A 16,361-nucleotide genomic window follows, 5' to 3' on the forward strand; every position below is an offset into this window, starting at 1 on the left:
TAATTTTATATTCTACAGTTTCCTGAATTCATTTATTCATTCAAATAGTTTTTTGGTGGAGTCTTCAGGGTGCTATACATATAGTATTCTGTTATCTGCAAATAGTGACAGTTTAACTTCTTCCTTACCAATATGGATACCTTCTTGGTTTTTTCTTTCTGATTACTGTGACTGAAATTTCCAGTACTATGTTGAATAAAAGTAGTGAAAGTGGACATCCTTGTCTTGTTCAAAATCTCTTGGTTTTTCAACATTGAGTATGATGTTAACTATGAGTTGATAGTTTTTATGATGAACTGATATTGAATATTAGATGCTTTTTCTTCATTTATTGAGATGATCATATGATTTTTATCTTTCATTTTGTTAATGTGGTATCAGATTGATTAATTTGGGAATATTGAACCATCCTTGCATCCCCAGAATAAACCCCACTTAGCCATGCTGAAGGAATTTTTAAATGTATTGTTTGCTAATATTTTGTTGAGAATTTTTGCATCTATGTCCATGAGAGGTATTGGGCAATAGTTCTCTCTTTCTCTCCATCTCCCTCTCTCTCTCTCTCTTTTTTTGTATCGTCTGTGCCTGTTTTTTCTGTTAAAGTGATGCTGGCCTTATTGTATTTAGAAGCTTTCCTTCCTCTTGTAATTTTGTAATACTTTGAGGAGAATACACATTAGTCAATGTCTAACTGAATTTATTAGTGTTTTCTGTTTATTACTATTGTTCTTTGTTCCTATTTATGTCTTCCACTGTTTTCCTGTTTTTGTGATTCTAGTTGAGCCTTTTGTATGATGATGTTTTCTATCCTTGCTTAGCATATCAGTTATACTTCTTAGTTTACTTTATTATTTGCCCTACTATTTGCATAATACATTTAAAACTAATCTAAGTGAAGCTTCAAATAATACTGTATTACTAGTAGTATAAGTAACCTTATAATAAAATAATCTATATCTTCTTTCCCGACCTTTATATCATGCTGTGATTCATAGTACTTACACAGAAGTATATATGCTTGTTTTTATCATTACTTTGAATAATCTAGTATATGTTAGATTAAGAAGAACAATAAAAGTTTTTATTTTATGTTCACTTACTCTATCCTTAATGCTTTTGTTTCTTCATGTACGATGCAATTTGTATAGTTTTCTTTTTCTGATAAATTCCTTTTATAATTTCTGCCATTGGCATGTCTGCTCCTGACAAATTTCTCAATTTTTGTTTATCTGAGAGAGTCTATTTCTTTTTTCTTTTGAAGAATATTTTTACAGGATACAAATTCTAATTTGGTGACTCTTTTTAAATAAACACTAAATATTTCAGTCCATGCTCTTCTTGCTCTCATTAATTTAGAATAGTGATCTAAAGTAATTTTTATCCTTGTACCTCTCTAGTTCCCTCCCCCGCTTTCTGGCTTCTTTCACGATTTTTCTTCATCTTTGATTATATAAAGTTTGAATTATGATATCCTTAGGTGGAAATTTTTGCTTGTTGTTTTCTGAATTTCCTGGATCTATGGTTTGGCGTCTAACCTTAAAAATTCTCAATTATTATTTCTCCAGCTATCTCTTGTTTCTTTTTTTGTCTTCTGGTATTCTCAATGCACATATAATATGTCTTTAATAGCTATTAAATGTCATTTAATAGCTTTAATGTCTTTAATAGCTTTAACAGTCCTTGGAATTTCTGGGTTTTTTTTAAGATTTTATTTATTCATGAGAGAAAGAGAGAGAGCAAGAGGAAGAGACACAGGCAGAGGGAGATGCAGGCTCCATGCAGGGAGCCTGACGTGAGACTTGATCCTGGGTCAGGCACTCAACCACTGAGCTACCCAGGTTGCCCTTTGGGGTTCTTTTTCAGTCTTTCTTTCTCCTTAGTTTTCAGTTTTAGAAGTTTTTATTGAGATATCCTCAAAATCAGAGATTGTCTCTTTAGTCTTGACAAGTTTGCTGATTCCATCAGTCATTCTTCATTTCTTTCACAGTTTTATCTCTAGCATTTCTTTTTATATTCTTTCTTAATACTTTCATCTCTCAGCCTATATTGCCCATCTATACTTGAATGCTGCCTGCTTTATCCATTAGAGCCCTTAGCATATTTTAGCTGTTTTAAATTTCTGGTCTGTTAATTCTGACATCTTTGCTTTAGCTGAGTCTGATTCTGGTGTTTGCTCTGTTCAAGTTGTGTTTTTGTTTTGTTTTGTTTTTGTTTTTGCTTTTTTGTATGCCTTGTGGTTTTTTCTTGGTAGCTAGACATGATATACCAAATAAAAGGAACTGCTAATAATGTATTGGCAAGTTGGAAAGGTGGGGTTTAGAATTCTGTAGTCATATAATAATGAGCCTATGCCTCTGGTCTGTGAATTTCACAAGTACTTCTAAGTTTCTTCCTTCTCTAGGTGGGACAGGGGAGTTGGGCATTTCCCTTTCCCTATGTCTGTTAGGCTCTGGATAAAACTCAATAATTTTAGCGTCTGGTAAAATAGTTTCCCTTTAAGTTAGGAGTTATTAAGAAGAACAGAATACTCCTATTACTTCAAAACTGGTTCCTTTTCCCTTCCACCTGCTGTAAGTACAGGTAATTTTTCTCCTACATTTACTGTGAGAATCTGGTTGATCTCCTGGATGTAAAACTCACAGAAGTAGAGTTTCCCTCCCCCTAAATTTTCTAACTCTAAATTGAGCCTCAAGTCATACATCAATGACAGTTTAATTTTTTCTACCCTGGTACTAATTCCCACGTGGGTTTCTGTTCTGATAGATTGTGATTCTGTGAATTTGCCTGCCTATGTCTCTAATTTTGGAGGTGATAGCTTGTCCTGTGATCTCACCTTTCTGATGGATATAAGAATTGTTAATTTTTGGTTTATTCATCTTTTTAGTTATTAGAGTGGGTTGGTAACCCTCAAACTCCTCACATGCTAGACCAGGAACTTGTTTTCTGTGTTTGTTCTCACAAAAATTTTAAATAGTGGGTCTCTGCTGCTCTAGCTAGAGATATAAATTGGGCATATGTGAGTGGAAAGTTTATTAAAATACACTTTTGTGTAAACTGCTGAAAATGAAAACTTCACAGAAATCTTCCAGTGTATTAACAGCCAACCCACTCAATCAATTTCTGTGTAAATACTGAGATTTAATCATTTGGCATTCCAAATACTAAGTAACTACATGATGGGTTGACTGTTAATGAAACTGGCATTGAGTGAGTTGGCCTAGGCAAACTGTCTTTCTGTGGATTGCCTTCCAGAATATTAGCATAAAGTAAAAATCACACAATAGGGGGATCCCTGGGTGGCTCAGTGCTTCAGTGCCTGCCTTTGGCCCAGGGCATGATCCTGGAGATCGAGTCCCACATTGGGCTCCCTGCATGGAACCTGCTTCTCCCTTTGCCTGTATCTCTGCCTCTCTCATTCTCTCTCTCTCTCTCTCTCATGAATAAATAAATAAAATCTTTTTTAAAATCACACAATATTAGAATAATAAGGGGAAAACAGATTGTAGTGTATAGTTAGTAAGTTAAAAAAACTCACACTTGAATACAAGTGTAAATCATTATCCAAATTAAAAATATTTTCTGTTGAAAACTTTCTTTCAGGGTTCACAAATCTAAATATGCCAAGAGAGTAAAAAAACAAGACTCATTTGGTATATAACCATAGACATTAAACAGTTGTGTTGCCGTTGACACACCTAGTTAATTATGTTTTTTATTTAGGTTATTCTTTTAAATGTCTCTGTGCATGCATGTATGTTTATATACATATATGTTCACTGAAATGACCAATGTTATCGCATTTTTTGTTCTCTTGTTATCAATCTACCATGTATCATTACTACATTGTTTATTCTAGACACATTTAATCATGCAGAGCTATATTCATATACACATGTATTCTTTGGTGTTAGCAAGAGCTCAGAACTATACTTGGCACATAAAAAGAACTCAAATATTTACTGAACGTACATCTATCCATTTATCTATCTCTTAATATTAACTAGATAGATACATATAATGTATCATACTTTTATGTATCTTACTTTTTTCATTTAACAATTTGATGTTTCTAATACGTAGATATAGATTTAATACGTATCTTTGTATATGTATATCCTTGCAAGCTAGTACTTATATTGCTGTGGAAAGATCACCAGAAGTGTGACTACTTGGTTGGAGTATATATTTAAATTTTAATGATAGATTTATTAAAGCCAAATTATTTTTCACAATGCCAAAGCACTTTTAATTTTACTTACAATGTAAAAAAATTACCTCTTCCCCCTCTCCCTTATCCCCAATCCTCTTGAGCAATGAGTGTTACAAATATTACCTTTGAACACTCTGGGCATGTCAAAGAGAACTTATCTGGAGACTAAATTTGTCCAAGAGGGCAATTGCTGAAGTAATGACAATGCAAGTTTTCACTCCTTCAAATTTCCAGGTATTGCTTATTTTCTTTCTTCATGATGAAAGTTCTACTTATTTATCTTGAAAGACTTGGAAAATTTAGAAATCTAAAGTAGAAAGCAAAAAATTAACATATTTTTTTATAATACAGATATAACTCTTCTCCTTCAAGCTTCATTTCTTTGTCCATGTGTATATATGTGTTCAAATGTGTGTGTAAATGTATTTAATCATCAAATATGTTCATGTATGAGAGGACAGCCTCATTCATTTAATCATTGATTCAACTAAGAAGACATGGTACTATGTATAGAGGGTAATACCATGCTTTTTCTACCCAAAGCATTTTCACTCCTAAGAATTTTTTTTTAAGATTTTATTTATTTATTCATGAGAGACACAAAGAGAAAGAGAGGCAGGGACACAGGCAGAGGGAGAAATAGGCTCCATGCAGGGAGCCTGACGTGGGACTCAATCCCAGGTCTCCAGGATCACACCCTGGGCTAAGAGTTTTTCCATGTTTTATACATTGCCTAAAAATTATTTTAGAAAATACTACATAAATTTATTTATTTTAACCATTCCCATATGCTAAATATCATATGATGTTTGATTTTTCATTATTATTGAACTTTGCATTGATGAGAAATTTGTATATAAACATTTGTAAGCATTATTGTTATTTCAGTGGGACAGATTTCCAGAAGTGGATTGTAGAGTTTAAGAGGGTAATCTCTTTAAGATATTTACCTAAAAATTTTTAAGTGCTTTCTAGAAAGTTTATAAATTTATTCTACGGTAATAAGCTTTGTGAATGTCTCTCTCAATTCTTCCTTTCAAGTCTAAGTACTATTTTTTAATGTATGTCAATTTGATTCATGAATAAAAAGTTTTCTACTATGATTTTATTTAATATACTTTGACTATTGAGCATACAGTAAGATTGAACACATCCTTAAAGTTTTAATAACCATGTGTTGATCAGAAAACCATTCCTAATAGTATAATTGTTAGATTGTAAGTAGTCCTATTTTTAACTTTTTGAGGAACCTCTATACTGTTTTCCAGAGTGGCTGCCAACACTTTGCATTCTCACCAACAAGGCAAGAGGGATCCTTTTTCTCCACATCCTTGCCAACACCTGTTATTGCTTGTGCTGTTGATTTTTGCCATTATGACAGGTGTGAGGTGATACTCCATTGTAGTTTTGATTTGTATTTCCCTGATAAGAGATGTTGAGCATCTTTGCATGTGTCTGTTGGCCATCTGTATGTCTTCTTTGGAAAAAGGTCTATTCACGTCTTCTGCCAATTTTTAAATTGGATTATTTTTTTGACTGTTGAGTTTTCTAGGCTCTTTTTATATTTTGAATACTAACTTTTTATCAGATATGTCATTTGCAAGTATCTTTCCCCATTCCATAGGTTGTCTTCTAGTTTTGTTGATTATTTCCTTCACTGTACAGAAGATTTTTATTTTGATAAAGTCCCAGTAGTTTATTTTTGCTTTTGTTTCCCTTGCTTCAGGAGACATTAATGTAGAAGGAAGTTGCTACCGCTGATGTCAAGGAGGTTACTGCCTATATTCTCTAGGATTTTGATGGTTTCCTGTCTCACATTTAGGTCTTTATTTTGAGTTTATTTTTGTTTATGATGTAATAAAGTGGTCCTGTTTCATTCTTTTACATATTACTGTTTAGTTTTCCAACATCATTTGTTGAAGAGACTGCCTTTTTTTCCCATTGGATATTCTTCCCTGCTTTGTCAAAGATTAATCGGCCATAGAGTTGTGCTTTCACTTCTGAGTTTTCTATTCTGTCACATTGATCTGTGTATCTATTTTTCTGCCAGTATCATATAGTATGGCAGTATATTGATCACTGCAGCTTTGTAATATAACTAGAAGTCCAGAATTGTTAAGCCTGTGGCTTTGCTTTTCTTTTTCAAGGTTGCTTAGGCCATTTGAAGTCTTCTGTGATTCCATACAAATTTTAGGATTGTTTCTTCTAGCTTTGTGAAAAATGCTATTGGTATTTTTTTAAAGATTTATTTATTTATTTATTTACTTATTTATTTATTTGAAAGAGAGAGAGAGATAGAGAGAGAGAGAGAGAGAAAGCATGCATGTGAGCAGGGAGGGAGGAAAGAGAGAGGAGAAGAGAGAATCTCAAGCATGGCAATTGAAGCAGGGCTCAATCCTACAACCCTGAGATCATGACTCGAAGCAAAATCAACAGACACTTAACCAACTGGTCCACCCAGGTGTCCCAAAATGCTGTTGGTATTTTGATAGGGATTGTATTTAATGTGTAGATTGCTTTAGCTAGGATAGACATTTTAGCAATATTTGTTCTTTCAATCCATGAGCATAGAATATATTTTCCAGTTCATTTGTCATCTTCAATTTCTTTCAGCAGTTTTTCATAGCTTTTGGAGTACAGGTCTTATGCGTCTTTGATTAGGTTTATTCCTAGATATCTTATTGTTTTTAATACAGTTGTAAATGGGATTGAGTCCTTGATTTCTATTTCTGTTGCTTCATTATTGGTGTATAGAAATGCAACAGATTTCTATATTTTGATTTTGTATCTGTGACTTTACTGAATTCAGCAATGATACTGAGTATTTACCCAAAGACTACAAAAACACTAACTCAAAGGATATATGCACCCCAGTATTTATAGCCACATTACGTATAATAGCCAAATTATGGAAACTGCCCAAGTATCCAGTGACTACTGAATGGTTATTTTTTTATGCTAGATATTATATTGTAGAATGTAAGATTTTGTTGTTTTCCTTTAAGATTGCTGTACATTGTGGTTGGGGGGGCAGTTAAGTTACTTGCAAAACAGTTTGATCAAGGCTTGTTTTTAAACTTTGATAAGGAAGATTTAGAAATATCTTTTTCTCTTGGGTAAATTCACTGCTACTAGTAAAGTAAAGACTTTTCTGGGGCTTCTACTGAATGTTTCAAGTCTTCTAGTTTAGTAAGTTGCATGAACAGAAATGAATGTGCAAACATTATTAAATTTCCTATATTCTAAATGTAATGGGAAAAGATCCCTAATAACACTAAAAGCTAGCTATGGAATATGGAGAAATAATTTTAAGAAGAAATATTTACATCACATGAAGAAAACCACAAAACTTTCCTGAAAACAATATCAAAGATTTGAATAAACAATACAAGAAAGAATAATTAGAAAACTTGGCATAGCTAATATTAACATTTAGTTAATTTTTACCAACTGCTTTAAAACACTACTAATGAATGAATTTTATATATACAAAAAACCCTAGATTAAAAATCTAATAGGGGTACCTGCATGGTTCAATCAGTTAAGCGTCTGCCTTCAGCTCGAGTTATAATCTCTGGGTCCTGGGATCCAGGCCCAGGAATTGGACTCCCGGCTCAGCAAGGAGTCTGCTTCTCCCTCTGCCCCACTTCTTGCCCCCAGCTTGTTCTCTCTCTTTCTCTCTCTATCTGTCCGTGTCTGTCAAATAAATAAATAAAATCTTTTTTTTTTAAAGCAAACAAAACACAACCCAATCTTGGTGGAGGAAAGTGGGGAAGGGTAAAATGCTCATTTTTAAGTGCAAATACTTCAGGCTACCACATAATGTCACTGAACTTGGAGATAGGAAGAGATGTGCATGATCAGCTCTGGAGATGGTACTAGCTGGCTCCAGGATATCACTGGATGTGTCTCATTTTCATTAATATTTAAGGGTATGTTTCTGAAATTACAAACTAAGTTTTCAGGTGAATATTTGACAGTGTTAAATTTCTTAATGTAAATTCTATAAGCCTCTATAGCTTTTTAATAAACTGTGTGTCTGTGTGCTTGTGTGTGCATTAGAAACCAAACATTTGATTTGTAGGATTATCTCTGTAAATAAATAAAATTATACTAAATGAAAATACACAGGTAGGCTTGATGATCTATCTGATAATTTTACCTTTTATGAGAAAATAGTTTAAAATGATCATTTAAGTTTTTAAAAATGATCCTAGGTATGCAATTCCCAAGGAACGTGCCATTGTTTTGATGGCTACCAGCCTCCATATTGTCAAAGGCGTGGCAGAGAAGCTTCTAGTTTGTCTGGGAAACAGGGCAAGTATCTAATATCTTTATATATTCAGTTAATAAATTCTCAAATTGCTTATCTTCACAAAAGCAGTTAGATTTTTGCCACTTAGAAGTCAATATTTGCAATTAAATAGTCTTCTGTTCAAGAAATGAAAAGCAAATGTGTCTTCTTAATATTATTCTTTTAATATTAATTCTCAATATCATGATTAAAACTGAGAGTATCTCTTATAATTTGTATTGACTGATATCATTGACCTTCTCCTTTAGGATATCCTGTAAATTTGTGGGATAATCTTGCAATTACATAATCCCACATTATGTATCATTGAAGTTTTTGGGTCCAACTTATAGTGCTATAGTGAGATTTTGCTATAGCTTCTGTATAATGTAGAATACATTGGAACTTTCTGGAACTTATTTTATAATTTTTTGGAATGGGAGGTTGTAGAGATAATTCTAAGTATTATGATTCTATTATTATTTTTCCATGTTCCTTGAATAACAACAAAAATTATGAACATTGTAATTGCTTTGCTGCAGCTTGAAAATAAAAGTAGTGGCTTATTTTTTTAATTCTGATTTAAATGTATTTTTATTTTTAGGTTTAACCATGGAAAGTGCTTTTAGAAAGGCTGAAAAGAACCGGTGGCTTCTAGGTTTCTACATTGCTTTACCTGTTCTCATCATAGCAACCATAATAGCTGTTTCATGGAATAGTTCGAAAAAGTGGTTCAACAAGGAAGAGGAATCCCTAAGTAGCGAGTAATCGAATTTGTGTTCCAAAATTAAACTTTAGTACCATTTGACTCTAATCATATATAAGGCAGTATCATGAGCAGCAACTACACATTTTACAGAAATTTTGAGTACTATGTAAATATCTCATTTAATTTTGTGGGATAGTTTTTGAATATCCCCATTTTAAAGACGCAAAAATTTTGGAGTATAGATAGTTTAAATAATTTGCCAAAGTCATTGCCTTGGAAATTGATAGAGGAAGAACTCAAATGTATCTTTTTCTATTGCTTTCAAATACTTTAATGGTTCTCAAAGTGTGATCTGTGTTACCTACAGGAGAAGCACAGAAATATTTATTAGAAAAGCAAATTCCTAGGCCTTATCACAGATAAAATATTTCAATGTTTGTTGATGCTTCATGTAAGAAATAACTTTGAAAATAATCTATGGGTAAAGTATTCAGAAGGCAAATTTATAATTTAGATTTTAGCATATGCTTTTAATTTTTTTAGAGACAGTGAGCATGCATACAAGCAGGGGTAAGGGGCTGGTGGAAAGAGAGAGTCTGAAGGAGATTCCACGCTGAGCCTAGAGTCTGATAGGGGACTCAATCTTATGACCCTGAAATCATGACCCAAGGCAAATTGAGAGTCAGATGCTTAATGGACTGAACCACCCAGGCACCTGAGCATTATTAATTTTTAAAAAATAATTCAAACACAAAGAGAACACAGTAAGAAATTCTCATTTGCCCACCTGGAAAGAAACAATGTTAATATTTTTCTTGGTTCTTTTATGAAATAATCCATTGCATTTACAGCTGCAATCCCCTTCTAGGATTATCTCTCTGTCTGCAGAGAACAACCTCTACACTGAAAGTTGATGTGTATTACATATTCCTGCTATGTATGGCTGTATCAGTATGCCAAATCTGGAATTATATTTTATTTATTTTATTTTGGAATTATATATAATTTTAAATATTTATACTTTCTTTATAGGTACATTTCCTCTTCTAATTATAATTTTGTTTCTGTGTTTTTTTTTCCCCTTTCTCATGAGCAGTCTTCTCAGAGGTTTTTATATTTTATTGGTAATTTGAAAAATATAACTTTGAGATTTGTTGAGATCTCTGTATTTCCTTAGTGTTTATTATCCTTGAGTTTTGCTCTTTTTCCTTTCTGCTCTCTTTACTTCTGCTCTGTTTTAATTCTAGCTTTCTTGAGTCTAATGCTCTTTTTTTTTTAGAATTAATTTTCAATCTTATTTCCAGCATATGCTTTTAAAGCTAAAATTTTCCCTTTTACATATCATTTCATGCATACTTTTCAGTTTTTAATATGTAGTTGACATTTAGTTAAAAAAATTAGAAATATCAATGGGCAGCCCAGGTGGCTCAGTCATTTTAGCCCAGGGTGTGATCCTGGAGACCCAGGATCGAGTCCCACAGGGCTCCCTGCATGGCGCCTGCTTCTCCCTCTCCCTGTGTCTCTGCCTCTTTCTCTCTCCCTCTGTTTGTGTCTCTCATGAATAAATAAATAAAATATTTTTTAAAATTAGGAATATCCAGTATGATTTCTTGTTTAAGTGATGAATAAATTATAGTCTTTAGTTTCCAAATATATGACTTAGTTTGCTGAAAAAAAATATTTTCTAATTTTATTACCTTATCAGGAGGGACTTGTTTCTATGGTTTATTATTAAATGTTGGAACCGGAAAGGAAGTCAATTTTTGTAAAAATGTATGCTTGTAGGTATGCTTCAACAAACATGATATGTTTGTTTTTTTGTTTCAAAAACATGCTTTTTAATTACATTGTTTCAAATCATTTTCATATTATTGGGATTTCCCCCCATCTTCTGGTTAATTTATTTTGTATGAGAGGCAAAGTTTTTCAATATTTCATGGCTTTCTTCTGATTATTGAAACTTTTGCTTTATAAAATCTTAGGCAATCACTAAATGCATAATGTTCAATTTACTTATGATTTCTTGGTATATTATCTTTTAAAAAATATTTTATTTAGGGGATCCATGGGTGGCTCAGCGGTTTAGTGCCTGCCTTTGGCCCAGGGTGCCATCCTAGAGTCCCGGGATGGAGTCCCATGTCGGGCTCCCGGCATGGAACCTGCTTCTCCCTCCTCCTGTGTCTCTGCCTCTCTCACTCTCTCTATGTCTATCATGAATGAATGAATGAATGAATGAATGAATGAATGAATATTTTATTTAAATTCAATTTGCCAACATATAACATCCAGTGCTTATCCCATCAAGTGCCCTCCTTAGTGCCTATCACTCAATCACCCCATCCCCCCACCCTTCTCCCCTTCTGCATCCTTTTGTTTCTTTCCGAGAGTTAGGAGTCTCTCATGGTTTGTCTTCTTAATTTTTCCCCACTCAGTTTCCTTCCTTTTCCTATAGTCCATTTCACTATTGCTTATATTCCACATATGGGTGAAACCATAAGATGCTTGTCTTTCTCCAATTGACTTACTTCACTCAGCATAATACTCTCCAGTTCCATCCATGATGAGGCAAATGGTAGGTATTTATCCTTTCTGATGACTAATATTCTGTTGTGTCTGTGTGTGTGTGTGTGTGTGTGTGTGTATGTTACATACATACAACATCTTCTTCATCCATCTGTTGAAGGACATCGTGCTCCTTCCACAGTTTGCCTATTGTGGACATTGCTGCTGTAAGCATTGAGGGTGCAGGTGTCCCATCGTCTCACTATATCTGTATCTTTGCGGTAAATACCCAGTAGTGCAATTGCTGGGTCATAGTATAGGGTAGCACTATTTTAACTTCTTGAGGAACCTCCACACCATTTTCCAGAGTGGCTGTACTAGCTTGCATTCCCACAACAGTGCAAGAGGGTTTCCATTCTCCATATCACTGCCAACATTTGTTGTTTCCTGTCTTGTTAATTTTAGCCACAATGACATAGTAACTCATTGTGGTTTTGATTTGTTTTTCTCTGATGGCAAGTGATGTGGAGCATTTTTTCATGTGCTTTTTGGCCATGTGTAGGTCTCTTTGGAGAAATGTCTGTTCATGTCTTCTGCCCATTTCATGACTGGATTAGTTTTTGGGGTATTGATTTGATAAATTTTTTATAGATCTTAGATATACTAGCCCTTTATCTGATATGTCATTTGCAAATGTCTTCTCCCATTCTGTAGGGATTTTTAGTTGACTATTTCCTTTGCTGTGCAGGAACTTTTCATCTTGATGAAGTCCCAATAGTCCACTTTTGCTCTTGTTTTCCTTGCCTTCATAGATATGTCTTGCAAAAAGTTGCTGTGACCAAGTTCCAAAAGGTTGTTACCTGTGTTGTCCTCTAGGATTTTGGTAGATTCTTGTCTCACATGTAGGTCTTTCAACCATTTTCAGTTTATCTTTGAGAGTGGCAAAAGAGAATGGTCCAGTTTCATTCTTCTGCACATGGCTGTCCAATTTTCTCAACACCATTTACTGAAGACAGTCTTTTTTCCATTGGATATTCTTTTTTTTAAAAAGATTTTATTTATTTATTCATGAGAGATACAGGGAGAGAGAGGCAGAAACACAGGCAGAGGGAGAAGCAGGGTCCATGCAGGGAGCCCGACATGGGACTCGATCCCGGGACTCCAGGATCAGGCCCTGGGTCGAAGGTGGCACTAAACCACTGAGCCACCAGGGCTGCCCTCCATTGGATATTCTTTCCTGCTTTGTCAAAGATGAATTGACCATTGAGTTGAGGGTCCATTTCTGTGTTTTCTATTTTGTTTCATTGTTCTATGTGTCTCTTTTTGTGTCAGTACCATACTGTCTTGATGATCACAGTTTTATAATACAGCTTGAAGTCAGGCATCGTGATGCCCCCAGCGTTGGTTTTCTTTTTCAATATTCTTCTGGCTATTCAGGGTCTTTCATGGTTCCATAAAATCTTAAGATTATTTGTTCCAACTCTGTGAAGAAAGTCCATGGTATTTTAGTAGGGATTGTGCTGAATGTGTAAATTGCCCTGGGTAGCATAGACATTTTCACAATATTAATTCTTCCAATCCATGAACATGGAATGTTTTTCCATCTCTTTGTGTCTTCCTCAATTTCTTTCAGAAGTGTTCTGCAGTTTTTAGGGTATATATCCTTTACCTCTTTGGTTATTTAGGGTATATATCCTTTACCTCTTTGGTTATGTTTATTACTAGGTCTCTTACCCTTTGGGTACAATTTTAATTGGATTGATTCCTTAATTTCTTTCTCCAGTCTCATTGTTAGTGTACAGAAATACCACTTATTTCTGTGTATTGGTTTCATATCCTGCCATATTGCTGGATAGCTATATGAGTTCTAGCAATCTTGAGGTGGAATATTTTGGGTTTTCTACGTACAGTATCATGTCATCTGCAAAGAGGGTGAGTTTGACTTCTTTACCAATTTGAATGCCTTTTACTTCTTTTTGTTGTCTGATTGCTGAGGCTAAGACTTCTAGTACTATGTTGAATAGCAGTGGTGAGAGTGGACATCCCTCTCGTGTTCCTGACCTTAGGAGAAAGCTATGTATTTCCCCATGAAGAATGATATTCACTGTGACTTTTCATAAATGTCTTTTATGATATTGAGGAATGTTCCCTCAAAACTTGGAAGAATTTTGATCAGGAATGGATGCTGTATTTTGTCAAATGCTTTCTCTGCCTCTATTGAGAGGATCATATAGTTCTTGTCTTTTCTTTTATTGATCTGATCCATCAGATCACATTGTGTTGATTTTTTTATGAATATTGAACCACCCTTTCATCCCAGGGACAAATCCCACTTGGTTGTGGTGAAAAATCCTCTTAATGTACTGTTGGATCCTACTGGCTAGTATCTTGGTGAGAATTTTTGCATCCATGTTGATCAGGGTTATTGGTATGTAATTATACTTTTTTGATGGTCTTTGCCTGGTTTTGGGAACAAGGTAATGCTGGCCTCATAGAATGAGTTTGGATGTATTCCCTCCCTTTCTTTTCTCTTCTCTTTTTAATAAGACTGGCTAGGGATTTATCTATCTTATTTATCTCTCCTCTATTCTGAATGACAGCCTTGCTGGATAAAGTGTTCTTGGCTATATGTTTTTTTCATTTAGTACCCTGAATATGTCCTGCCAGCCCTTTCTAGCCTGCCAGGTCTCTGTGAGTAGGTCTGCTGTTAATCTTTTTTTTTTTAAGATTTAATTTATTTATTCATGACACACACACACACACAGAGAGAGAGAGAGAGAGAGAGAGAGAGAGAGAGAGAGGCAGAGACATAGGTAGCGGGAGAAGCAGGCTCCATGCAGGGAGCCTGATGTGGGACTTGATCCCGGATCCTGGGATCACGCCCTGAGCCAAAGGCAGATGCTCAACAGCTGAGCCACCCAGGTGTCCTTTGCTATTTTTAATCTGATATTTCTCCCCACATAAGTTCATAATTTCTTGTCTTAAGCTGCTTTTATAATTTCTCTTTAGGGGATCCCTGGGTGGCTCAGTGGTTTAGCACCTGCCTTCAGCCCAGGGCATGATCCTGGAGCCCCGGGATCAAGTCCCACATTGGTCTCCCTGCATGGAGCCTGCTTCTCCCTCTGCCTGTGTCTCTGCCTCTCTCTCTCTCTCTGTATCTCTCATGAATAAATGAATAAAATCTCAAGAGTCCAAGAGTTATTCCTCTTGGTTTCTGAGTGTATTTTGTTCTGGAGGTTATAAGGTGTGTAATTCCAAAATTGTGTAAACCAGCAAAACTTACATAGAGAAAGAACAGAAACTACAGAATGAAATCAAGGAAATAGGGTAGAATGAAAAGGAAGAAAACATAATCTTAGAGTCGACCAACAGAGTATTCCACTTGGTTTTGAGTGTATTTTGGTCCATTTGTTAGGAGGTACTAACTTTCACCTTTATAAAACAAAACAGAACAGGAAAAATAAAAAACAAAACCCCCAAACCCATAACTTACATATCTATCAAAATTAAATTGAATACATTGAAAGGAATTCAAAAATGAAGAATATATCTCAGATGTGTAATTGTAGAAGTATGAAAATCAAAAAGGAAAAAAATGTAAAAACAAAGAGTTGGTAAAATATTGTAGTCTGATTCTCAAGTGTCTGTCGGGGGTGGAGAGGGTAGAGATGCCTCACCCCTTGCCAGGTGGCCAGGCTCAGTGTGAGCTGTTTGTCCTGTGATGCCTTTGTTCCCTAGAGGCCGCACCTCTCCCAGGTGAAAGGAGAAAAGACAAAAGTAAGACATGATGGTGTCCAGATCTCCAGCCCCAGAGCCAAGAGCTCCCACGTGTACTGAACCGCAATCTCTCAGTGCACACTGGCCTAGATCCTTCTGAGGGCAGGCACGGGGGGGGGGGGGGGGGGGGGGTACTGATTCGTACAAATTGAATGCCACCTACTGGCGGGAGAGCTTTCACTGTCTTGTGCCCTCCCAGGTGCCGCCTCTCCATGGGACAGAAGATAGCCCACTCCTGTGTGCTGCTGACTCTCAGGGCAGAGAGAGCTCAGCTGCTGGACTTCAAAACTTGGTCTGCCTTAACCCCGGGTGGCTCGGCAATTTAGCGCTGTCTTCAGCCCCAAGGCGTGATCTTGGAGACCCAGGATCCAGTCCCACGTCAGGCTCCCTGCAGGAGCCTGCTTCTCCCTCTGCCTGTGTCTCTGCCTCTCTCTCTCTCTCTCTCCTCTCTCTCTCTCTCTCTCTCTGTGACTCTCATGAAAAAATGAATAAAATCTTAAAAAAAAAAAAACTGGCCTGCCTCTCCCAGATGCCCTTGGAGGGTTGCTGCCTTCTAGCCATTTGCCAGGACCTAGGAGGCTTAAGTCCCACAATTGGACCATGGTTTGCCAGTGAGCTTTCTCCTTGGCGCCCCTATTCTTACTTTGTCTCTGGGAATATTGAGACTGCACTGCCCCTCCTGCAAGTCTGCCCTATTTCCCCACTGTGCAGTTTTCAGGCAGGGAAGACTCTCTCAGGAGCAGATTTCCAAAGTTCCTGACTGTGCGCTGTACTGCTCTCCTGCAGTGGCTTACTGAGGCTCCCTCCCCTTGCCATTTATCTTCTGATATATCCCCTCAGTTTCTCTTCAGACTCCTACCTTGTAGGAA

General features: G+C 35.8%; 1 protein-coding gene across 1 annotated transcript in view; it reads left to right on the forward strand.

The window, feature by feature from the left end:
• ADAM32 (ADAM metallopeptidase domain 32) overlaps positions 1-16,361 on the forward strand; it is a 185,744-nt gene that overhangs the window by 142,806 nt on the left and 26,577 nt on the right. Inside the window, exons 19-20 of the mRNA XM_055335462.1 lie at positions 8,428-8,527; positions 9,109-9,268. Coding sequence (XP_055191437.1) covers positions 8,428-8,527; positions 9,109-9,268 — 260 coding nt within the window. The remainder of the gene's footprint in view (positions 1-8,427; positions 8,528-9,108; positions 9,269-16,361) is intronic.

The sequence above is a fragment of the Nyctereutes procyonoides genome, unplaced genomic scaffold, assembly GCF_905146905.1.
Source record: "Nyctereutes procyonoides isolate TBG_1078 unplaced genomic scaffold, NYPRO_anot_genome, whole genome shotgun sequence".
In the NCBI taxonomy this organism is placed as follows: Eukaryota; Metazoa; Chordata; class Mammalia; order Carnivora; family Canidae; genus Nyctereutes; species Nyctereutes procyonoides.